The following is a 24,005-nucleotide window of genomic DNA, read 5'->3' as shown; positions in this document are numbered from 1 at the left end:
ATGTCCATTGGATCTTGAATTAATTTTTCAATCTGTTTTTCGTAGATACACTCACGTTTAGCCATTTTCATGTTTACTTCTTTATCAGCCTGCATCAGTACCTGTTTCTGCATCAGCTCCTTGTTTGATGAGAGACAGACTGCATGCAGGAGCAAGGCACTGCACTATTTTATTGGTCCAAAGTGGTATTTCAAGACTTGGCTGACCAGGACTGATTTGCTAACTACTTATCAGCATGTCAGACAGTGATTTTGTGGTGAAGTGAACACTGTCATTTCCTGACATTTTACATTTTGTCAATTTTTTTTATGTGAAAAGTGTGTTATTTTGTAAACTACATGTTAAGTATTAAGGTTGGAGGAGGCAAGAACGTATTCCACTTTACATAAGGCAGGGTTTGATCTTGACAGGTCGATTGGTCCACACATTCACAGCTGCAGTCAATATAGACACCATTTAGTCTAATAAGCATGCTTTTGGGCTGTGGACAAAGTCCAAATATCCAGAGCAAGCCCATTCATGGACAGGGAGAACTTGCAAACTCCCCACAGACAGGCCTGCAAAAGCGCTAAATGAACCAGGGGGAGTTGTTCTGTTGTTCAAATGCTACACCGCTGTGTGACTCTTTTACAAATAAATATAAATAAATATAAATAAATAAACATGAATCAACATAACTATTGTCCCATTAATGACAAACACTAACAATGCAACAAATAAAGTTGGTTACCTTTGTGAATGAAAGGAGCAAAATGGTCTAACTTTGCTTTATCTTGTAGGACCGTTGACGAGCCTCTGATGGGATCCCACCAACTTCTCTGGCTAAATATTGCTTAATGCCTCCATGGAGCTCATCCAGGCCACCCAAGTCTCTTTGCTCCCTCAGGAATCCTCCACAGCTCCCTGGAGAAACATGTCTGCACCCCCCTACTCCCACTTCCTGCTCCTCTCCTCTCCATCCGAGCCGTCTTTCAACTCAACCAACAGTCTTTTCCCTTCGAACAGTTCCTGTCAAAACTGCAGTAGAAGTACCCCGGACTCTCTCCCTGGTTTGGCTGGAATCTTCATCCCTCTAATTTATGGAATAGTGTGTGTCGTTGGATTAGTGGGAAACAGCTTGGTCATCCATGTCGTTGTCAACTACACCAAGAATGAGTCTGTCACAAACATCTACATCCTCAACTTAGCCATCGCAGATGAGCTTTTTATGCTGGGCCTGCCCTTCTTGGCGGTGCAGAACGCTCTGCTGTCCTGGCCGTTCGGATCTCTAATGTGCCGAGTCGTCATGACAGTCGACGCCATCAACCAGTTTACGAGCATCTTCTGCCTCACTGTGATGTCTGTGGACCGATACCTGGCTGTGGTGCACCCCATCCGATCCTCCTGGTGGCGGCGCCCCCATGTGGCCAAGGCCATCAGTGCCACCGTTTGGGCAGGGTCCTTTGTGGTCGTGCTGCCAGTTGTTGTGTTTGCAGACGTGCTGAAGGATGATGGGAACTGCAGCATCGTGTGGCCCGAACCAGCAGAAGTGTGGAAGACTTCGTTTATTGTGTACACCTGCACCGTCGGCTTCTTCTGCCCTCTGATGGTCATCTGTCTGTGTTACCTTCTGATTGTCATCAAGGTATATATAAAAATTATAGTTTGAACCTTATTGCAGCTGTGGGTCAGTGAAAAGGTTTGGCATCTTTTGTGGCAGTCGTCACCACTGGTTTGTAAATGTGACGAAGGCCTTGTTCAAACGACAATGTGTCGAGTGAAAGCAAATCATTTTTACTCTTTCGTTTCTGAATAGTTTTGCATTTACATGGCAACATTTCAAAAATGATGTCCGTTTACACAGAAACAGCAGGATGCTTGAACATTATGTTCTTTTTTTTGACAAGCAGCAATTTTCCACTCGCACAAGTGCAGAAAAGCAGTTTACTACAGCAGTGCGCATGTGCAGCACCAGCATTTCAGAAAAGTTGTGTTTTCCCCCATTTCCATGGAGACTGAGTAAAAATTGCATTTTCAGAGGGTCTGAGCACCATTGCTGTGTAAACGGAGACCATCTACTCACACGTGTACAGTAGAACTATTTACTATAGCTGCGGTGCACATGAGCAGTAGCAGCATTGTAGGAAAGTTGGGTTTTCAGTTTCAAACGGACACTCAATAATATGCAACAACATTTTTCCGTTTTCACACGACAACGTTGTGTAGATAGTGCCTGAAAATGTCAAGTCATGTTTTGAAGGTGGCTGTAGGTATTCATAGGTGAAAAAACATTCCACGTATCCACTTTTCGTGGATATGTGGAATGTCTTTATTTATATCTATCAAAACTGTCAGGTTTTACACTGACGTTTTTCACTTCTAATTAATTAAGTCTGAAAAAAGTGGTTTTTTTGGTCTGCTTGTTTTAAAAATAACTATGGTTATTCTTATTAGTGGCATGTATAATTGGTGGCCTGCCCAATGCTTAGATACAAAACACAAAAAACATGTTTTGTATTTTGTAGTCACTTGCAATTTTTTTAATAATGGAATCAGGTTAATGGGAATAAGGCCACTTCAGATATTTGCCGTTATCATTAAAAATAATCTGTTAATCATCTTGGCTTGGCTGATGTCTGACTATTGGATTTGTGAAATTGATACTTGACAATGTTGCAAAAAAGCAGTCACAGTCCAAACTTTAACAGATTTTATCAACAGATTGTGTTGTTTGTTCAGCCAACAGCATAATCCCTATTGTTTGCTTGCTGTCAGTGGCAGTTGTACCCACATTTAGGCTCTGTGGTTGTGTTTATACCAAGGTGCTCCTGTGTGGTTGAAGTAATCCTCTTTTTCTCTAAATCATGAGGTAAACAGGATCTACCTTTGATTATTTTGTTCCAAATCAAGGAACTGGATAGTTACACAACTGCCAATTTCGTAGGATGGGTTTAGCCTTTGTGGTCACCACACTGATATGGTAGAAAAGACCATGTGCATCAGTCACAGATCAATCAAATTACTCTCAAAAGCAGCCACCATAATAGCTATAAAAAAAAAAAACCCATTTGAAACCTCAGTACCTCATCATTGAATGCCAGAAGGTAATTACACTAAAAGTGTAGTTTACTCTAATTTACAATGACATGCTTTTCTGATAAAGCTGTGGAGCAGAGAACGGTCTGTCTGAACATGCGAATAACCTAATTGAATGGATTGCTGATATAATGAATGCTGCTGAGGGCACTTGTGTCATACATAAGAAGAATATAGTGATAAGGCTAATATGTTTCTCTGATGTTCTGTGGAAAACATATCGACGTTATTACGGACTAAAACTGTCGCTCTATAGCTCCTCAGCAATTTAATAATCAACAGATAAATTCAATAAATTAATGCATGTGTGTGTTTGTATATATGTATATGATGATAACAGCAAGACTCACACTATAAGTTGAAATATATATTGGATGCTCCTTGAAAATCAAATGTTTCCATTAATTTGATTTGAGAAAGTTATATTATTTGTCACAGACCAGACTAAGGCCCTGTTTGCAAAATACAATAAAAGTTTTCTGTTTTCACTAGAAAACCTTTGTTGTGTGTGTGTGTGTGTGGTGTGTGTGTGTGTGTGTGTGTGGTGTGTGTGTGTGTTAACAGGATATTGAAGCTTGGAGTTAAAGGAAACACAGCTTCCATGATGGAATGTTTCAAATATTGGCCGATTCTGTCGGCTTTACATATGGGAAAATGCAAAATTTCTAAAAATGCTCTTACTGGGCATGCACTCCATGATTGTAGGAAATGGTTATTTGGAATATGCATCAATAGATGGACAATAGCAACAATGGCGGCCTCCAGACTGTCATATTCTCCTCGGACTTGGTAGTTTTATAGTTGATAGTCACCATAATAACAATCCAACTTCCTTGTCTGTCCATATCAGTGTCTATGTACTTGCCATTGTTAATGTTTATATTGTATTGTTCTCTGCACGCTTGTGTAGTTTTACAAAACAACCAACAGCACCTACGCGTGGCTTATCATGAAAACTACATTATTTTCTATGTTTCGGCCATTTCTATGGAAACAGGCCTTGTTTTCAAAATGCTGCTATGTAAATGAGAATTTTTCCTGAAATGAAAATGCAAGGCCTTGCGGCGTTTTCACTACAAATGTTGTGTGTTAATCGGGCCTGAGACATTCTTTCCCTTTACTTTCTTAGGTGCGAAGTGTTGGAAAACGAGCACAGGCCACATCGTCAAGACGCAGAAAGTCGGAGCGTAAAATCACCAGGATGGTCGTTGTGGTGGTGGCGGTGTTTGTCCTCTGCTGGCTCCCCTTCTATGCTCTCAACATCCTCAACCTCCTCGTGGTTTTGCCTGGAGACTTGCGGGGGCTTTACTTTTTTGTCGTGGTGCTTTCATATGCAAACAGCTGCGCGAACCCCATACTGTACGGATTTCTGTCTGACAATTTCAAGAGAGGCTTCAGGAAGGCCCTGTGCCGCACGTCGCGCCGGGTGAAAAGCAACGACAGAACCGGCACCGAGGTCCAGCGACCCACAGAGGAGTGGGGAGGCATAGTGCTCCAGGCACAGAAGAGTGAGGGAGACCCTAACGTGCGGGAGAATGGCTGTGGTGAAAACAATGAAGAGGTGGAAACAAATGGACTGGAAGGCACCATACAGATGAGAGAGTTATGCAAAATGTCCCAAAACGGAAATCAGAACGGAATAAAGGAAGTTTCGAGGACGCAGGCAGCACACAGCAGCAACCCTGAGCTGAGTGCAGGCTTTGATTCTGCCCCAGCTGTGTCATCAATAGCCCAAAAAAGTAAAAACGGCATGTCACACTCTGAAGAACAGCCAGACAAACAGTCTGTACTTGATATCAGCTGCCTGTAGCAGAAGGTAATGGGTCTGTTTTGTAGCTTTTGCTACCTGCTGTTTAGGAGCGCCTACAGCTCAGTCACCACATTAAAACCACTGGTATTTAACATGTATCAAAGAGACCTTCCTGTTATGTCAAGAAGCAGAATGTATTTCAAAGCAGACAACAGTTACAGTGGTATCAGGACAAAAGGGTATAGATATAAACTTTGACAAACGTCAAGCAATAACTTGACCAACACAAAAAAAGACAAATTATGGGTGTCATTTTTACAGATCGGAGGTGTCTCAAAGCGACTGAATCAGATAAACTAGAGTTGCTTATATGTCTTGGAAGAAGTTTCCCCACATGTACAACTGGATACATCATTGTGGTCCCTTGACTGGGTTAGCTGGTTGGGACACAAGAATACAAAAATACTTTTATCATGGGAATGGATCATAGAGCATCTACAGAAGGTAGATTTGTACCGGGGGGGTGTGAGTTAAAACACTAAGGTGTCGGACAAATTTCTTCTTGGGGAAACCTTTGGTATGAGCAGATATAACTTTGTCTAACATAAACAATGTTGTGGATCACATAGAATCCATAGAAAAAGGGTACACTTCACAAACCGTTTCTGTCAGCCCTTTGCTAAAGGGATTCACATATGCTTAAAGGTCAACTCAGGATCCAAATGCTCCAAATCTCAATCCAACCTGTGAAATATGTTGGGCAAATGAGTCCAGTCAATGGAGGGCACTCTTCATGAACTCTGAGAAGCATTGGATACTTTTACAGCTTTGAAGGAGTATTATGGCTTATTTATGCCTTCAATGTTTTTGGCTGACATATTAATTATATTGTGCAAGTCGCTTGTGCTGCCAGTTTGTGTTATGTAACTGTGCCATTTTTTTTGATGGAAATGACAAACAGCGTTTTGTATTTATTATCTCAAGTATTTGGATGTCATGCTTTATCTTGTAAAATAGCTTCAAATGCCATGGCTGCTACCTATGGTACCTTGGAAATTACGGAACCTGAGCGAAGGTTGTGAAAGTCGCGAGTCAATGTCGGTGGCCCATGGACATCACCATGGAAAGATCTTCACTTCTCTCTGTGTGTGTATTTGAGAGAAGACTGCCACTTTTCCAATTAAGAACATCTTGTGCTGAAATGGCTAATGCACTGTATGAATCATGTCCCAGTGGGAGCGAACACAATTAATGACCCATTGTGAAATGAAAAATGTCAGCTGTGTTTACTTTCACCACCGAGGCTTTATGAGAACAGCCCACATAAGGTAATTGGTACAGTTTCTACCAACGTGTCTCACAGTTTAAGCTTTTCTGTATCTGAACACGCCTTAATGAAGGTGAACATGAATGTATTTAAGTAACAACACTTGTTCAAAGTCATGCTTTTTTTCTGTGGAGAAAAAAGCGAACAAAAGGGTTGATCGTAATCACCACTTGGGAAAAATGCAACAGTAGACTGCAACTTGAATCATATTAATTCTATGTCGGGATACACCAATACCAGTATAGGCTCTGATACTGTACTGAATGTTATTTTAGCCTGTCAGTTTACCTGTTATTTATCCAAACTCATAAATGTGAAAAGTCTTTCTCTGTCGGTTGCTAATTATTCTCATATTTGTGTTAATTACACACAATATATCATACTGATATTTCAAATTCTGCCATTTTGAAATTGCAGTGCATGAATGCATGAAACACAATTTATTGCAGTTCATGCAATAAATGAAAGAAGTGAAAAAGGACAGGTTTTCGCTTGAAACATGTAAACGAATCCTGAGTGAACTCTTTCGGTAAAGGCGCAGCTTTTAATTCACAATGCAGAACTGGGCTCTGTGCCAATTACTTTAGCTGAGTCGAGGGTGCAGCCTCACAGGAAAGGTCGACGGAGTGATGAATGTAGGTGTCAGATCTGGATTGGGACCACAAATGGCGCTGATCTGAAAAGCTGCCAGGAATCGACAAGGTAATCGACGGACACTGCAGCACAGTATGTGTCAGACTTCATAAACTCAATCTGGAAGGCGCTAATTTAATTGTAGACGAGGACTCCACACATATTGCAACGTCATGAAGATTCAATAAACATCTTTTCTGTTTGGTACATTTCAAGAAAACCCTACCCTCCTTTTAAAAATGTTGAATTCCAGTATAAATAAGTTGGATTTGTTACGATGGTTGACAGTAGGTGTTTGTTGTGTATTGTGGATTCTGTATTAGGTGTCTTTGCCAATAGTTTTCAGTCAATCCAGAATGTTGTACGAAGTTGTTTTTGTTCCTGATTCACAGTATTGAAATGTTGTGTTCTCAGCAGTGTTGTCAGTACTTAGATGGGGTTTTAAAGCCCAAATGTATCACAGTGACACGAGTGTAAAAAAAAAAAGAAGTTTAATCTGAACACTGCAAACCTCTACTGTGTGCAGAATGTAAGGTAATGCATGTAAAGTGTTTTCACAAAGAAAGACTTCAAAAACTGATTGCAGTCTGCTGCTTTATTTCACCTTCTTCATTTAACACTTTCTGGTTCATACAAGTCAGTTTGATTTGAACATGAGCAACCTTGAAAATGTCAGGCCAATGCTGCCCCCTGGAGGTGAAAATGGATAAAGTGGAAGGAGTGGACAAAAAACACGAAGATATTGGTTGCTTTTTTTTTTAACCTCAATTTGTACCACAGCAAGGATGATACCACGGATTTCTGCCTTCAGATTCCATCAAATCGGACTTTTCCATTTCATTCATTCCTAATTCTCTCTCATCATTCCACTTTTACTCGGGTACAATGTCTCCGATCCACTTGAGGTACGGCGGGTTCCCCTGGTCGATGGGCAGGCTGATGACTTCGGCCACTTCGTACGGATGGTTCGAGCTGGACAAGATGATATAAACATTAACACCGGTACTTGAATTCACAGTCTTTTGAAGGTTGTGGCTGCTGACGGAGTGAAAGGACCTTTAACATAATGTAACAGTTTGGTAAAACTACAAAGTTGATCTAACTTACCGGACGTATTCCGCAAGCGCGGGGACTTTGGAACTTCTGGTTTTGATCATCTGGAGGAAGAGAGAGATAAGAAAGATTGGCCTGATCATTTTAAAGAATTGTCATAATTTACATCAGTAAACTACTCTTGCACATCCATGACAAGATGGATGATAACAATGTCATGACTCCACGTCCATAATCAGGGGCTCTACTCTTCTCGCAATTCGCTTGGCCATTTTGCACTCCATTGGGGGCAGTTAGGGTTTAATGGCCATTCCTTCAAGTATCTAATATCGTCACGCCTGACGGTTCTGGCACCGCTGCTCTGATTAGATCTCTACCCTCTATAGAGTTTAAACTTTAACTTTTGATCTCTTCAATCATCCATCCATCAAATGAAGCTCAGGTTATAAATATTGTTTTACTCTGAGGAATCAAATAAAATGTGCAAAAAGGATTGGAATGTTGACATACTTCAAGTTAATATAGATAAAAAGCATTATATCTAGTAATATTGTCACTTCTGTCAAGCCGCTTTATCACTTTACTGGCTAATATTGTTTGATTTTGAAGGAAATTGAAGAAAAAAGGAAAAAATGAAGGACGTCAGTCTATAGGGCAAAAACATCTTGGTCTGACTTCAAAATGCAGATTGAATCAGAAAGGAAATGTGTATATTTTCTACCTCATGTCTCCAAATGTCACGTAAACCACTGACTTTGATTACATCTATGTCGTGATTTCATCTATTGGTACCTTTTCTACAACAAAGCTGGAAACGCACCAACATAACACTTATCTTCTGCCTCCATGGGAACATTCTGAACTTCTTTTTGCATGATTGTTCTCCTATTGCAGCGTGGCACAACTGAATCAGAGATAGTCGTCACTCACCAGGAGAACCTCGCTGTCCTCTTCAATCTTCCCCTGCCATTCATATCTGAATTTTTAAAAAAAGACAAAAAACAAATGAATGTGAATCCATCAGGATAGATATGTAATCAAAAACACAATTTCCGCTATATTTACATTACATGTTTGGGTGAGAATGGAAAACTTCTGCAGTGTTTTGGATGTCTGTTTACACAACAACGTTTCTCACAGCAACTGAAAACTGATATTTGTGAAAATGGCTCAACTCTGCCTCCCTGGAAACATCGAACAATTCAAAAACCTTCAGCTCCAACTTCCTCTCCATGGAAGCGGGTGAAACACAAGTTTATGGAAACGCTTTGACTCCGTCTCCATGCAGTGCAGTGTTAAAACTTACATAGACTTGATTGCTGGGACGATGTTGACGCAAGCTGCAAGCTTTTTTTCCACAATGCCCCTTTGAGACAGAAGAAAAGCATCATGAGAAAACTTGAAATAGTCTTTGCTCTTGTTGCCTGGAGTCCAGCTGGTGAGGGTAAAGACAGTCTCAACAGATTTATAACTTTCTCATTTACTCCAGAAAAGTAAAAAAAAAAACTATAACAGAACTTCACCGGGCCAAGTCTCTAGCAACGGTGTCATTGGGGCAGGTGACGAAGGCGGCGGAGTGCGTGCCTGACGTGTACGTCTCGGATGCCATGGAGAACGCTCTCAGTCCGACAGTCCTCAGCAGCTGGAACATAAACCCGCTGAGGAGCACCGTCTGGGAGACCGAAAACACACGGAAGAAAAGGTACACCCAAACTGCACATGGTCAGGCTGGTCTTTGGGAAAACATTTCAAGAAAAAAGCAAAAAACACACACACACAGGCACGCACACGCGTTAACAGGTGCTGAATAAATTTGTCAAAATATCATGATTATCAGTATATTGTGTTTTTATCTGAAGGATTAGAGCAGTAATTTACTCATCTGGATGTGATATGATGCAGAAGTGCACAAGCTCACCACAATCAAAGCTTTTAAGGATCCACCCTGCAGCTTCTCTGTACTGGGCAGTCCAATGTGCATTGCCTTCGCAGATCAAAAACACACAGGAATTAGTCAGCAGACACATGCTGTTAATACAATTTGTCCTGGAAAAAGACTTTTCCCCATACAATGCATTCCATGATATCTACTGAGCATGCAGAAATATCACCATGTGTTGTAGTCATCACAAATACAAGACCAAGCCTTTAGGGGTCAAGACCCAAGTCATAAGACCCTAAACATGTTTTCTCGAGTACTACAACACTACATATTACTACCACTCTTCCATCTATTCAAAATCTATCAATGTTATTGCGACAAATCCAGACACATTTAATGTAATAATATTAATTGTGCCCAACCTGTGCAGTCATAAATAATTTGAACACTACGTTAATGCATCAAACTTTAGCTCATATTGTCCATATTTCATTTCTTTTTTATATCTTGTATCCTGATAAACAGGAACGAATAGTGTAGTAAATAAAAAAAAACAAAAAACACCGCAGACCATTTAATAAAATCACATATTAAGCAACGCAAGCCCAAAGCTTCAAACGTGATGTTTTGTTTTGCAGAAAGTGTAGAAAATGTCTCTTTTCTGTTATTTAAAAGTGAGCTGAGTGGCTAATGGTTGGCACGTGTGAGCCTCAGCTGGTATTCAAGCACATCTAGACGTTTTATAACAGCAGTAATGACACAGAGAAGGACTAAATCAGGCTAATAATGGAGTAAATTGAGTATTAATTTAGTATAGGTTGAATTAAAGGTCTTTATTTACAAACCTGGTGTCTCTGCAGCGAGCCTGACGCCGTAAAGCGTAACGGGAGAGTGTTTGTAGAACTGTCGCAAACCAGTGGATGAGTTGCCAGTTAGTGATGCCAGTTTTCAGTAAAACAAACGCTAAAACCTTTCCATCTCAGTAAATTTCAGCTTAAAACACAAGCTATCAAGAAACATGGGTTAAATATAGTAAAAGCATGTTTTATACGGGAAAGGAAGCGAACAAAAGTTTTTTTTATAACTGCAATAAAAAGCCAAAAACAAGAAGAAGTAAAACAAGCTGTCTTCACGAAATCATGCACTCAAATAGGCAACACAAACTGATCTCTTTTTTTTGCATAGACAATTATTACAAATAATGGTATTTCAAATGTCAATATTGTGTCAAATATAACAGCATATGCCAAAGCAAAAGCAAAAACAAACAAGAACCCCCCCCCCCCCCCAAACAAAACAAAACAAAAAAGAAACAAAGCAAAAAAAAGAGAGAAAGAATAAAGAAAGAGAGAATCAAGTACATGCACCTCCCAGAAACCCCACTGAAAGCCTCTTGAAACACTGCTGTTTAGCGTGGGTCACCTCCAATTGGTTGTGAGGGTGGCTGAGGAAATCATTTGGACACACCACCTCTCCTAAAAGACATTTATACTGGCAGACTTCAGAAGAAGGCCATCTCAATTCATCCATCTCAATTGACCCCAACCAGCCTGGACACCCCTTGTTCTCCTTCTCCCCCTCACCTCCTCACGTAAAAGGGAAACAAATCGCCTCAAGCACGGCTCTTACCCACAGGCTGTAAGACCCACCCCTCCTGTCCCTGCCTTTAGCCCACCTCGAACTGACCTCCCCTCCACACGCTACACAATAATTTAGTTGCAATTTTGCAATAATTGTTCCTTCTGGACTTGGTTTTTAATATTTTAATATTTAATACTTTAATTAGTCTTGTATTTTTATAAGTACGCTGAAGTTATCTCATTATATCATAATGAGTTTTTGTTTTTTTAACACTTGTCCACTGAAACCTGAAGCATTATATCAATAATTCGATCAGACCACTTACTAAAGTGATTATAAATAAGGATTTCCAATCACACATCATTGAATCTAATTGCATCCAGCTCATTAGTTACAGGTACTTAGAGTAAAGTGGCGAAGTGGCAGCATTGGATCAATAAATGGCTGCTATTGTTCTGTAAATTTACCCGAACTGGGGGTCAAGCCAAACAAAAAGATTACAGCCATAAATTGTTGCCTTTTTATGTATATTTTTATGATCTAATTCATTTCTGAAGTTGTTATTCTTGTCTCCTTATCACAAGGCTTCAGTTATAATTGTATTTTGTGAGGGTTTATCTTTCTTATTTTTATTATCTCAGGAGTTCAGTGTTTCTGAATTAATGAGACATAATGCAAAGTATAAAATGAATAAAAGAAGAAGAAAAAACATTGCACCTGTGACAGAATATATATGGCTGATTTGTTGTATTGGCTAACATTAGATTGCACTAATCTATGTAATGAAGTGATGTATAACAGCTGAGATACAGAAGAGTAGAATAATGGTTATTGATCCAATGCTGTCACTTTTCTGTATGAGCCCAAGTCGCATGTACACGTAAAGGGTGTCAAGGCCACATAGTATTTTAAACTTAAAGAAAATTACGTGTTGCATTGCCTCGGTTCAAACAAACTCTGCAGAATCTTTTTTTTTTGTTTGTTTTATCTGCAAACACTATTGTAAGTAGCTTCTCGTGAGATGGTGTAGTAGGATATTCTTCCTGAGAAGTGAACTGGTTCACAAAAGCGAAAAATGTATGTTAGGTTTAAAAGTTGACACTCTAATAGCCATGATTATGTGTGGTTGTGTCGCTGACCTTCTCAGGATTTCCCTTTACATGCTGGCTTGGGCAAGTTTAACTCATCATCAGCTAATGTTATATATATTTATAGTATTATATGCAAGTTGTGTAATCAGGTACAGAAGTTGTTTATTCCTTTTTACTTATTATTTTGCACTACTTCATTCTTATTTCAGAATTTCAAGAGATTTTAGGAGCAATATTGTATTACAAATGTACTATAGATATGTTGAATAAACATTTAAATGTTGCAAGATTCATTTTTTTTAATTCACACCGTTTAAATTGAAATACTAATCAAATAATGGGAAAATAATTAAAGATCACAAATAGAATTGTTAAATTAATAATTTAAAATAATAATTTTTCCCAGCCCAACAATGTAATAATGACCAATAATGTGAAACAAGTGATCATTTTAGATATAATGAAGCCAATAATAACAATAATTTTCATTTGATTGAGGATTTCCCAGTGACGGGCTGGGGGCCCGTCAAGCAGAGGCAAAAGGTCACATATGACCCCTTGGCCTGAAGCCCAGGTTTGAATTAAAGAACAGAATCTTGGGTGAACGCCGATGCAGTGGCAGTGTAGAGCCACATGATGGCAGCTTTCCTACAGCAGACGCAATACTGTTCTTTTCTTTTCAGATTTCAGCACAGGAGCGCAGAAGCCACTCTGTTTGATAATATCCACCACCTCCATCCGTTCTCCCCCCTCATCCCTGATTAAAGAGTGAGAGACAAGCATGTCACACATACCAATGCACGCGTGCACGTGCTGGCTGGGCGCACGCACATGAGGATGTGAAGCGAGGAGGAGCATGAGGGGAGCTTGTCAAAGCGATGGAGGGAGAAGGGACGTGTTGGTTGGTAGGTGGTGGTGGCGGTGGTGGTAGGAGGCAAGGGGAGGCGAGAGGAGAACGGGGCGTGGAGGAGGGGGATGCTTGTTCCCATGGAAACTGTGCAGTCAGCACATCTGTACGTGTTATGCGCTGTCCTCTCTCATTGGCATCCCGCGGCCTCTCCGCACCGCAGTTGGACATGACAGGCGTGCACTCAACCCGTAGGACACAATGTGTGTGTGTGTGTGTGTGTGTGTGTGTGTGCGTGTGTGTGTGTGTGTGTGTGTGTGTGTATGTGTGTGTGTGTGTGTGTGTGTGTGTGTGTGTGTGTGTGTGTGTGTGTGTGTGTGTGTGTGTGTGTGTGTGTGTGTGTGTGTGTGTGTGTGTGTGTGTGTGTGTGTGTGTGACAGAGATCAGACAGACACACAAGTTGCAACTGGCACCACGCAAACTGTGTTTCCCTCTGTGTTCCTTCACCACATTTTACCACATTTTTAATCTCCACCTCTCTCTCTCTCTCTCTCTCTCTCTTTGTGCTCCTGTCTTCCTCTCCTTCCCTCCCTTGTCTTTCGCCCCCTCTCCCTGGAAGCATGAGGAGAATCAATATGTTTTCAATTTGCAGCAGAGCCATCCTCCTCTGCATTCTAATCAGGCTCCACTGGCCCTTTAACTTCCTCCAGAGAGAGGGAGAGAGAGGGAGAGGGGGAGAGAGAGGGAGAGGGGGAGAGAGAGGGAGAGGGAGAGAGAGAGAGAGAGAGAGAGAGAGAGAGAGAGGAGAGAGAGAGAGAGAGGAGAGAGAGAGAGAGAGAGAGAGAGAGAGAGAGAGAGAGAGAGAGAGAGAGAGAGAGAGGGGTTGGGGATGAGAGGGGGGGGAGAGGGAGAGCCAAGAAGAAGAAGAAGAAGAAGAGGTAGAAGGAGGTAAATATGGACTTCAGCCAAAGGACATTTCAGCATGTGGTTAAGATGTCAGGTTGTACTTGGAAACATGTCTTTCCAGATTGACTCCAGGCTGCATGAGGAGGTCTCCTATAGAGAGCAGCAGATCTGACGTCACATCTGGACCGTCCACAGCTAAACTGTTACTTCTATAGCGAAGCAAATGTCACTTCTTCAGGGTTTGATCAAATGAAAATACTAATGCTCAGTCCTCATGTGTTTGTTGCATCCTTCCTACTTTTCAACTGGTGGATACATTAAACCAAAGGGGATTGATTCAATATCTCTGATGCACAGTAAACATACCAACAATGTGTCACCACACCTTTCAGATGTTGCTTTAAATGCATCAAGTAATCCTGTCAATAATCTATTTCATTTCCTATTATCATTACTCTTCCAAAAATCTGTAAAGTCTTGGGTTGGTTCTAAATGCTGCAGTGAGAGTTTTGCTAGGAACAAGCAGGAGAAGATCATTTGTCAGCTTGTCCGTGTGCCTATTGAATAGTTGAATTTGTGACAGCAGGAGTCGGGGTAGTAAGCAGTGGTATCTAACATAATGCCCATAGGCCAAAATCAGCCAGCATGAGGTTCCAATCCAGCCGCCAAACCAATAAGCAACTTGTGAACATTTCAAAGAAAACATTGAATTTCTTAGCAGACGCAAGACAAGAGTGAGACCCGAATGATGTCACCAAGCAACAGTAATCAGGTGAACGCAGCTCAGGACGTAAAGCCTCAAGAGACTCAATTCTCTGTGAAACAGCGAAAAATATTCTGATTCTGAGCAGCCGCTCCCGCTGAATCTCCTCCTCTCCTGTTACCGAGAGGAGCATCTGCAACTTGTTGGAAGACCACAGTGCTGTGGAGCGCCAACATTTCTATAAAATGAGCTAATAAAACAACCAGTGTGCACAAAGCGGCGTATGTAAACCACAATGGGAGGGTTTACGGCCGATGAGATATTTAAATATTGCCGCTTGGCCAGAGCGACGATCGTCTCTACCAATCAGCAGACAGCTACAGTGTCGCTCCTCCTGATGAGGAATGACAGTAAAGTTTATCTCTCTGTTAAGATGAATATGGGCTCTTTGTGGCCCTTTGAACTAAAATGTGTAAAGAGAGTGTAAAGAGGCCCGAGAATGTTTATCCGTAGGGTTTTGTCTTCTTTGAACAGAGCCTGAAACATGCAGCTGTCGTCCAAGTGCAGCATTGAATCACTGAAGCAACATACTGTCAACCCCGGATATCCTGTGCTGCACTTCTTGTAATTGGATTAACACAATGGTTATTGTGATTGAGCGTGTTTCCCTTGATTTGTCCTCATAAAGCAGCTCCGGTATCTCTTTGCAGTAGCTCTGACACTGCGTTAACTCACACCAACTGTTTCTCACCGCTCTGTCTTCATTAGAAATATTGAAGCTTGTTTCATATGCACGGGCTTGTTTGCTTTTATCATATCCTAAAATGTGTTCCTGTTATGTTGATGCAACCCTGCAGCTGACGGTTCATTATGTTGGTGGCATCACATTCACTTGTGAAAGGGCCCAGTTGTGTATCAGCGCTGCATTAAATTGATTCCTCCATGGGGATCACCCATCCCCTCCTTCTACTGTCCTGGTATGACAAATAAACAGCACTTCATTGAGATATATTGCATCTGAATAACTTCGAATGATGCTGCAATCTGGTTCTTTCTTGTAGCACTCTGGTAGAGGTTCACATTTCTATCCATATGTAAAAATCTGATGATTTACATACCACTACCAGCAGGTAAATGCGTCAAGGCGTGGCCAAATGACAGTTTCTCGGATATATTGGCCAATGAGGATAAGAGAACTGGTTTTGACAGACTATACAGAACATTTATTGAGAAATATGTTGCCTCTTAAGACTCAAGATTTATTATATTCCCCAGACATTATTGGAGTGGACAATTTCTAAAAGGAGGCCATCTATTAATCTTTCTTCTGTTCTATTATCATCCACTATGCTCAGAACTGGTAACATCCCAACACCACTGTGCAGTTCTGAAAGGATTACACAAATATAGCTACCTGCTCTGTTCTGTCCCCCCCTTTTTTTTTTTTTGCTGTGTATTGATTTGTGTAAACCTTCTGGCAGTCACCAAAAATGCATATTAATGGGAGCCGATTCTGGCACGCTGACATTAGCTGTGAAGATACATTTTCATGGCCTATATGATAATTTAAGGCAGGTTTCATTTGGGGAAAGTGCAATGGTGTAAACCGGAGCAATGGTTAACGTCTAACCTTTATGACCAAATGAGCCGTTTTTGTAGCTTTCCACCAAATCGAATTTAACTGGAGCAATATAAAAATTGTGATGTATAAACATAAACTGTGTCGGATGTTGCATTTATGAAGTTTCAATTACAATTTAGAATTGTAAACATGTAATTATATTTTCAGCTGTTTTTTTTAACCTGCTTTACAAATTTCAACCAGCTTTTTCAACTTTTTTTTGTTTTTACACAATTTCACATTTAAGCTTTTTTTTTTTTTTTAACCATATTGGCTTTTTTGGAAGCAGCTTTCTATGTTTTTTGTTCCATTTCCAAACTTTATTTCTTTTACAAAACCTAGTCATCATAGGGTTGTTTTTTGTTTTTTTTTTACAGCTGTTTTAGCACCCCCCCCCCCTGTGGTTTTGCTATTTTCCTTCATTTTAGTCATTTTAGTTTCATCTTTTTTTTTAAAACCCTTTCTATCCTTTCTGAGTGAAGCATCTAATAGCATCCATGAGTTTGTTGTGGTGTTCTCATCATGATCCAAAAATGTGCATTTGTGGCAAAGCTATGACTCCAAAATGCCTGTAGATGTGAATTTGATTGTATGGTTGAACGGATGGATTGACGGACGGACGGACGGACGGGCCTACAGATGGTCAATATTATGTTTCTGTTTTCATTTACCCCAAACAGGAGCCCCAATACTTATTTTCATGCAAGGATTTTTGTTGTCTCGTAAAATCTGTTTAAAATTTCAAGGCTGAAAGACATTCACAGAGTCTGAAATGAGTTCAATTTCAAGGAAGAAAGAAAGAAAACAGAAAAAAAAGAAAGAGGCAGAAGCAAAAACGAATCTTGATTTAGTGCCCGTCTTTTTCTCTCCGTCCTCCTCTTTGCTCCTATTAACACTCACTTCTAAGGAGGGAGGGTCGCCCTGGGACCCCCCCCCCCCCCCTTCACCCAGGAGATGTTAGAAAAGAGAATTTCACCTCGGTAGCAGCAGGGTCTGTAAAACAATACCTCAGAGGACTGAAAATCCACAGCAATTAGCCCGTCTCTCCATTTTCCCTTCATCACACTCATTCCTGCACTTATCTTTGTATTTAAATAAAACCCACAGTTTATGGTTGGGAGCATACATGTTGTCGGGTAATTCGCTTTCTGATGCACTGCCCTGACCTTATTTATGCGGCCGTGTTTGTCAGACGAGGAGTCGCTCAAGTGTAGAAATGTTGATTACAGTACACAGCAGCATTAAGCCCGTGGTTCTTTTCTCTTGACACCCCCGAGATTTCTTCTTGGAAAGACAGTGGATTGCCTTTCGAGATTCGACTTCTTAAAACGTCATAGTGAAGCCACCTCTGGCCAAAACTTCCACTCTCATCAACATACAAATGCTTTCACATGAAAGTAAAAGGCTATTTCCAAGGTTTGCTTGAGGCCCCGTTTATACAACGTTTCAACCGAAAACACATAGTTTTTGCTTTTTCATTTCAGAAAAGTTTCATGCAGCAGCATTTACATGGAAATGGCAGAAAACTTTCCAGCTTTCATGTAGGGAACATTAGTTGGTGCTGTTGTTTGTTTTTGTAATAAAACCACACACGCAGAGAGCAATACGCAATAAACATTAACAATGACGAGTTCATTGGATAGACGACCAAGTTGGATAGTTATTATGGTGACTTTCAATTATAAAACTTTCAAGTCCCAGGAGGATATAGACTGGGAGTCATGACACTGGAGCCAAACGTTGTTGTTTTTGTTCATCTACTCACACATGTGCAGAAGAACAATTTACTATGGCCATGGTGTGCATGTGCAATAGAATTGTTTCAGAAAAGATGTGTTTTCCCCCGTTTGTACTGTGACAGAATCGGACCATTTTCCAAAGTTATGTTTTCTTCCATTTCCATGGAGACAGTGTATTCAAATTAAAGTTCCACCTCGGGCGAAGTTTTCAAAATGTGTTTTCAGTGTTTACTTTACACTGTTGTAAACAGAGCCTTGGATTGTGGAAAGTATCCCCATCTCCCTGGCACAGGGGGGCCTGGACCACAGATTGGGAACCACTGATTTGTTTTTCTGTATGTAGAAATTGATGCCTCAAATGGAGTGGCAAAAAAACCCCCAAAAAACGTTTTTTATATTTTGACAATTTCATCAAAATGTTGAAAAAGTATTAAAAAAAAAAAGTCATAAGAATAATTTTAATTTGTAAAAAGGACTTTGGGACATTTTAGTATTAATATTTGAAGTATTTCATCATCCCTGAGACTACATTTACACCTTGTTCTCAGCTTTTGACTCTCCTGTTTTTATTGATTGATGTGTAATGGTTTTGGCTTTCATTGGATTAGATACATTAAAAAACGGAAGACGACAGTATTCATTCACAGCCAAAGTTACATTTTAAAATGTTGTTTCATAAAGGTGTAGCTTAAACTTCTTCATGTCCTATGAAAACCTCTTGTACTTTGACAGTTATATATTTGATTCACAAGGGGAGATTATAAAGAAGCAGCGTAGCCAGGATGTTAGAATGGACTATCCGATGTGATTTAATCCAGTTCCAAATGAAGAACAATGGGTGAACAGCTAAGCATCCTACAGTCACACTTTTCAATTGCTTTCCAACCGTGTAATCTCCAGAACTACAGTGGATAACTAGAAGGTAATACAGAGAAGAGTGTCTGCTCATGTTTCTCTCACCAGTAAATTAGCTTCACAGCAGGATGCCATCCTTCAATCGTCTTTACTTGCAGACACAGATATATGCTTTCATCCACACCTGACTTGAAATAACTGTGTGACACAACAACACACAGTTATTACACAGGAAGAAGTAAAAATTCCTGTGATTTAGCTCTGAAACGCCGAGGAATCCTCATTTCCATTGCCAGCATTCATATCTCATACAAGCAAACCATCACATTTTTTCCCCCTGTTCAGCCAAAAATGAAATATGAATTCATCAGTTATTTCTGGGTTTCAAACAATTAAAAAAGCTTTAATTCACTCTAGTGTTCATTTCAACCAACTTGGCATGCTTGGCATGCTAACTACATAGTTTTCAGAATTTCTGCCATTTCCGTGTCAATATACATCAATTTAAAACGTTGCTGTGTAAACACAAAACGTTTCTGACATGAAAACACATAATGGATTGCATGTTTACTTTAAACGTTGTCGTATAAACAGAGCTTTATAGGCAGATTGGCAAAAACACCCATCCATTTGATTTATTAATTATAAGAAGAACTAGAGGAATAAGCTGGACCACATTGGAAAAGAAAAACGGCAGAGAGAAAACGTACAAACTCTTCTCAGCAAGCAGCAACAAACCTTCATTCAGTGCACAGCAAAAGCCTCTAAACCAAAAGAAACGGCTTTAACATTTACAACAAAATTCACAAGATGTAAGAAAAAATATATTGAAAAAATAGTTTTGCTTTTCAGGCTTTTGACCATTTCCAGTAACTCTGGTGCTGCGTACTATTACTATTTGAAAGCAGCTCAATATTCCTTTTAGTTGGGGCAAGAAAACAAACGAAGATTACATGTGGAAGCTTCGACACCAGTGGCTGCAAAGACGATCGGATCTTTTGTTGTGTGTATGCATAAACTTTAAAGAGCTGTGTACTTTTTAATGAACAGATTCATTTTTGAATACATGATCAAAGCTGCAGCTAAGCCACTTATGCTTCTTAAAAAAGAAAACAAAAAACAGAGCGAGACTAGAGTTTGCTTTGGTTTTTGTGAGTACAGTAACAGTGAGCATGCAGCTGTTTACCCCTCTGGTAACAACCTCTGATAACCAAAGAGGAAACTCTGACCAGGTCGCTTGATGTGAGGAAACAATTAGAATATAAAATAGAATGAGATAAACACTGCGGCTTGTAAAATAAAACAACCGTGCCATTTTTTATTTTTTTTTTTAATTGCAGATTACAGGCAAACTCTGACCCATTTTAATTCGGTGACAGACTGAATGTTGCCTCTGTAACGGTCTAATTTGATGGGGGTAATTATCGTGGTGTCTGAAAATGAGTGTGGAAGTCATTTATTTAAATGATTCCACTTTAAATGTTTCCGAAAAAAAACGTGGACGTTACACGATACAACAGAGATTTTTGCTCATGTCCAGTTTGAAGGGAAAAACTCAAACAAAAGAGAGAAAATGGACAAACATGCATGACAAAAAACTCCTTTTATTCACTCTTGCGAGAGAGTTTGTGCTCAAGGAATAGTGAGTTTCCCCCCCCCGCGGAGCACTGTCACACCGTGAATGTGCTCCTTTAAAACTATTCCGCTTTATCCCTGAACGCTGCAGATCCACCAACCCGCTGACTCTCTTCCTGTCTGACGGTGACTTTGCTGGTGGCGCTGGGGCAGAGCAGAGAAGGAACTTTCAAAGTAGGCCAGGTTGCAGCAGGTAACGCAGAGTCATTCATGCAAACTGGAGGGTGGCGGTGAGAGCAAGAGGAGCAGGACACCCAGGCATGCCCTTGGGCGAGGAGCAGCAGAGAGAAAGAAAGGAAGGCAGAAAAGGAGAAGTGTTGGTGGATGCAACAGAGAGAAAAGCATAGTGGCTGCTTTCACCCAACAAGGACTCACATATGTTCATATGATTGCAGGTTCTATGTGAAATACTCATGAATCTACATAAATAACAATAGCTCTTGAAAACTAAATCGCAGTGTCGATGTACCGAGCTCCAAACAGCAACCTTGCAATCTCCAGTCGATAGCTGATAAACTATTACACGCTAATCTGCACTAACAAAGGTTGAAGTCTTGGTTCAGTTTTAATTGTCTATAAGTGCTGTAGAAGATGAGGTTTCTACATTGCAATGTCTATAGATAGCCTTGTCTATTTTATTTAAGTTTAATTTTTAAAATGTTGATTCTTGTTTCAAATACTGATATAATTATTAGTATTTTATCACACGGTAGGAAGCAACACATTGGTGGTGGTGGGGACCTCGGATCTTGCTCAAGGGCTCAGGGTGCCTGTTTTTACACTGTGGGAGGAAACACACACACACATGGGGAGAAGATGCAAACTTTGCCAGTATTTGAACACATACCTTCTCACTGTGAGGCAAGGATGCGAACCACTGCACCACTGTGCAGCACATGCAAGTAGAATGTCATTTATTGTATCAATTAATTAGTTAATTACCACCAAAAGTCGTGAAGAGCCAGCTGAGGAAACACCCGCCAACACAATAACAGGAGCCTGAGGCCCCGTTTATGTATTGTTTCAAGTGAAAATGCATAGTTTTGAAAATGATGTCCATTTATATGGAAATATGTACCTTGGAACGCCAGACGACGCTGTTGCGTGCAGAGAACAATACGCAATAGTATGGACAGATGATGAAATTGGATTGTTATTCCAGGTGACTGTTAACTAAACAAATTCCAAGTCCCAGGAGAATATGGACTGAGAGTCATGACACTCCATTGTTGTTATTGTTCATCTGCTCGCACACGTGCAGAAGAACTATTTACTATGGCTGTGGTGCATACGGACAGTAGCAGCCTTTCAATAAAACTGTGTTTTCCGCAATTTACACAGAGAAGGAGTCGTCGAGTGTTTGCAAAAACTTCCACCTTGAGAGCCATTTTTTAAAGAGTTGTATTTTTAGTAGCGCCAAGCACCGTTGTTGTACAGACACCCAAAATGCAACAAAGGTTTTCCATTTTCACTTGAAAACAGTGTGTACATTGGCCTTCCCTCAGATTTAAACCTGCATTAAATTTGCAATACAAGCAACGCAATTATGACCAACGCAACAGTTTTCAGATGGAGTAAATCACATTATGCATTTTAATATTCATGTTTTGGCATAAACACCTCACAGTATTTTGTGCGATCTGGTAGACACGCATAATATTCCACATTCATCCAGATAAATGCTAAATCGAAAGTGTGTGTTATTTTGTGCATCTGTCCCATGCAATCTGTATACCTATCACATCTATCAATATCTTCTGGCTCTTAGAGTTGAATCGCATACACTTATCAAAGCCAGTTAGTTAAATATATATGCCACAAACTTGATTTTTACCTTTGTCTTTAGTAAGTTTTTGCTTTAAGAGAGTCACGACTCGCTCGATGAACAGTCTCGTGTTAACAAACTGGGTAAAAGTATTTCATGATGAAAAAGCCAGACCACCAGAGACAAACAGGTGTCAGTTATTGCTTTTGCCGAACGACTTCATATGATGCGGCAAACAACAATGCGGTAACAAGGCTGTGCCGGTCATGATTAAGGGATTTTCTGTGCCTCTCCTCTCGTCTCTGGCCATCAGTAACCAGAGTGCAGCAGGGACTTGAGGCTGTGGCTGGATGAGAGGAGAGGAGGAGGAGTAGAGTAGAATGTTAAACATGTCCTCTAGACCCCAGAGGAGGAGGGAGGGAGGGCGGCCAACATGGCAGCCTGTTCTCTTTCTATGCCTCCCTCTTTTCTTTCTATGGCTTCTCTCCATTCCTCTGGATCACTTTCCCTCAGTTTTCTTCCTCCCACACCATATTCTCTTTCTTTGGAGAGGTTTTTTTTTTTTTTGTCTTCATTTGGAAGCTGTTTGGACATTCTGCATATCTTCTGAATCCTCTTGAATTTTGTTGTTGGTTTTTACTTGTTTGTACTTGGTGTATAAAATGGGATTCGACTTACGACAAATTTAATAAAATAGAGATGACAGCTCTTCTAGAATGCTTTTTTTTGCTTTAACAAAATGGGAGTGCCTCTCCTTGATCCATCCTTCAATCCATCTTCTATACTGCATTATCCAGTTCAGGGTAGCATGTCGATGGGGCCCAGCGATCAATGGATGAATGCAGGGTACACCTTGTACAGGTCACCAGACACTTATCCATACAGGCAATTTAGAGTTATCACTTAGAAAACAAACGCAAACACAAGGGCAATATACACACAGATCAGCTCAGAATTGTGATAACCACTGCACCAATGTGTAACCCGAACCTCCCCTCCACCTTTTAAAATGTGATTTGTACACTAACGCCCCATTTCAACGATGACATTTCAAGAGTTTTCCTGTTAGAACAGTTTCGTGGTACACTGCAACATTTGTAAAACAATGCCTGTATGCATGGGAATGTCAGAAACATTAAAAATTATGTTGTTCGAATGAAGGGCCACGAGTGGATGGTGCTTTTTTTTTTTTCGAATGACAAACACACACATCCGTGCAGAGACCAATACATAATAAACATTAACAATGGCGAGTACCCAGGCATTAATAGGGACAGACAACCAAGTCGGATTATTATCACCTGTGACTCTCAACTAAAAAAAACTGCCAATTCCCAAGAGATTATGGACTGAGAGTCATGACACTTTGGAGGCAGACATTGTTGTCATCGTCCATCTTTTCGTGCATCGGGACAAGAACTCTTTGCTATGGCCATGAAGAGCATGGCACAGGAGCAGCATTTTCGCTGTCTACTCTGAGCGTTTTCAAAAATGTTGTGTTTCAGTAGCCCCGAGGTGTAAACAGACACACAAAACACAACA

At 40.4% G+C, this 24,005-nt stretch overlaps 2 protein-coding genes across 3 annotated transcripts; one reads left to right on the top strand and one right to left on the bottom strand.

The window, feature by feature from the left end:
- Window positions 1-844: 844 nt before the first annotated feature.
- On the top strand, window positions 845-4,885 carry LOC308144632 (somatostatin receptor 3; the record flags this gene model as incomplete). The annotated part of the gene is made up of 2 exons (XM_080515799.1): window positions 845-1,624; window positions 4,205-4,885. The coding sequence occupies 2 exons, from the start codon at window positions 845-847 to the stop codon at window positions 4,883-4,885; spliced, it is 1,461 nt and encodes a 486-aa protein (XP_080371925.1).
- Window positions 4,886-7,361: 2,476 nt separating this feature from the next.
- LOC308148700 (protein CutA homolog) lies at window positions 7,362-10,616 on the bottom strand. 2 transcript variants are annotated; one of them, XM_080520315.1, is made up of 7 exons: window positions 10,566-10,602; window positions 9,757-9,822; window positions 9,362-9,510; window positions 9,145-9,204; window positions 8,769-8,814; window positions 7,893-7,942; window positions 7,362-7,757 (listed from the first exon to the last, which is right to left on the bottom strand). In XM_080520315.1, exons 2-7 carry the CDS (start codon window positions 9,817-9,819, stop codon window positions 7,658-7,660), a joined length of 468 nt encoding a protein of 155 aa, XP_080376441.1. In that variant the 5' UTR covers window positions 9,820-9,822; window positions 10,566-10,602; the 3' UTR covers window positions 7,362-7,657. The 2 variants fall into 2 exon arrangements, with proteins under 2 accessions (XP_080376441.1, XP_080376442.1); XM_080520316.1 differs by lacking the exon at window positions 9,757-9,822 and having other exon boundaries at window positions 10,566-10,616.
- Window positions 10,617-24,005: the final 13,389 nt, after the last annotated feature.

The sequence above is a fragment of the Blennius ocellaris genome (genome assembly GCF_963422515.1).
Source record: "Blennius ocellaris genome assembly, chromosome: 3".
NCBI lineage: Eukaryota > Metazoa > Chordata > Actinopteri > Blenniiformes > Blenniidae > Blennius > Blennius ocellaris.
This window is presented reverse-complemented; position numbering and strand designations above follow the sequence as displayed.

Bases quoted from the DNA above. Each gene is read 5' to 3' on its own strand.
- LOC308148700 (XM_080520315.1), bottom strand. From the start codon at position 9,819: ATGCACATTGGACTGCCCAGTACAGAGAAGCTGCAGGGTGGATCCTTA. The intron at 8,815-9,144 runs GTAAGTTTTAAC...TTAAAAATTCAG, and splicing joins GTCCCAGCAATCAAGTCTAT to ATATGAATGGCAGGGGAAGA. The intron at 7,943-8,768 runs GTGAGTGACGAC...CTCTTCCTCCAG, and splicing joins AGGACAGCGAGGTTCTCCTG to ATGATCAAAACCAGAAGTTC.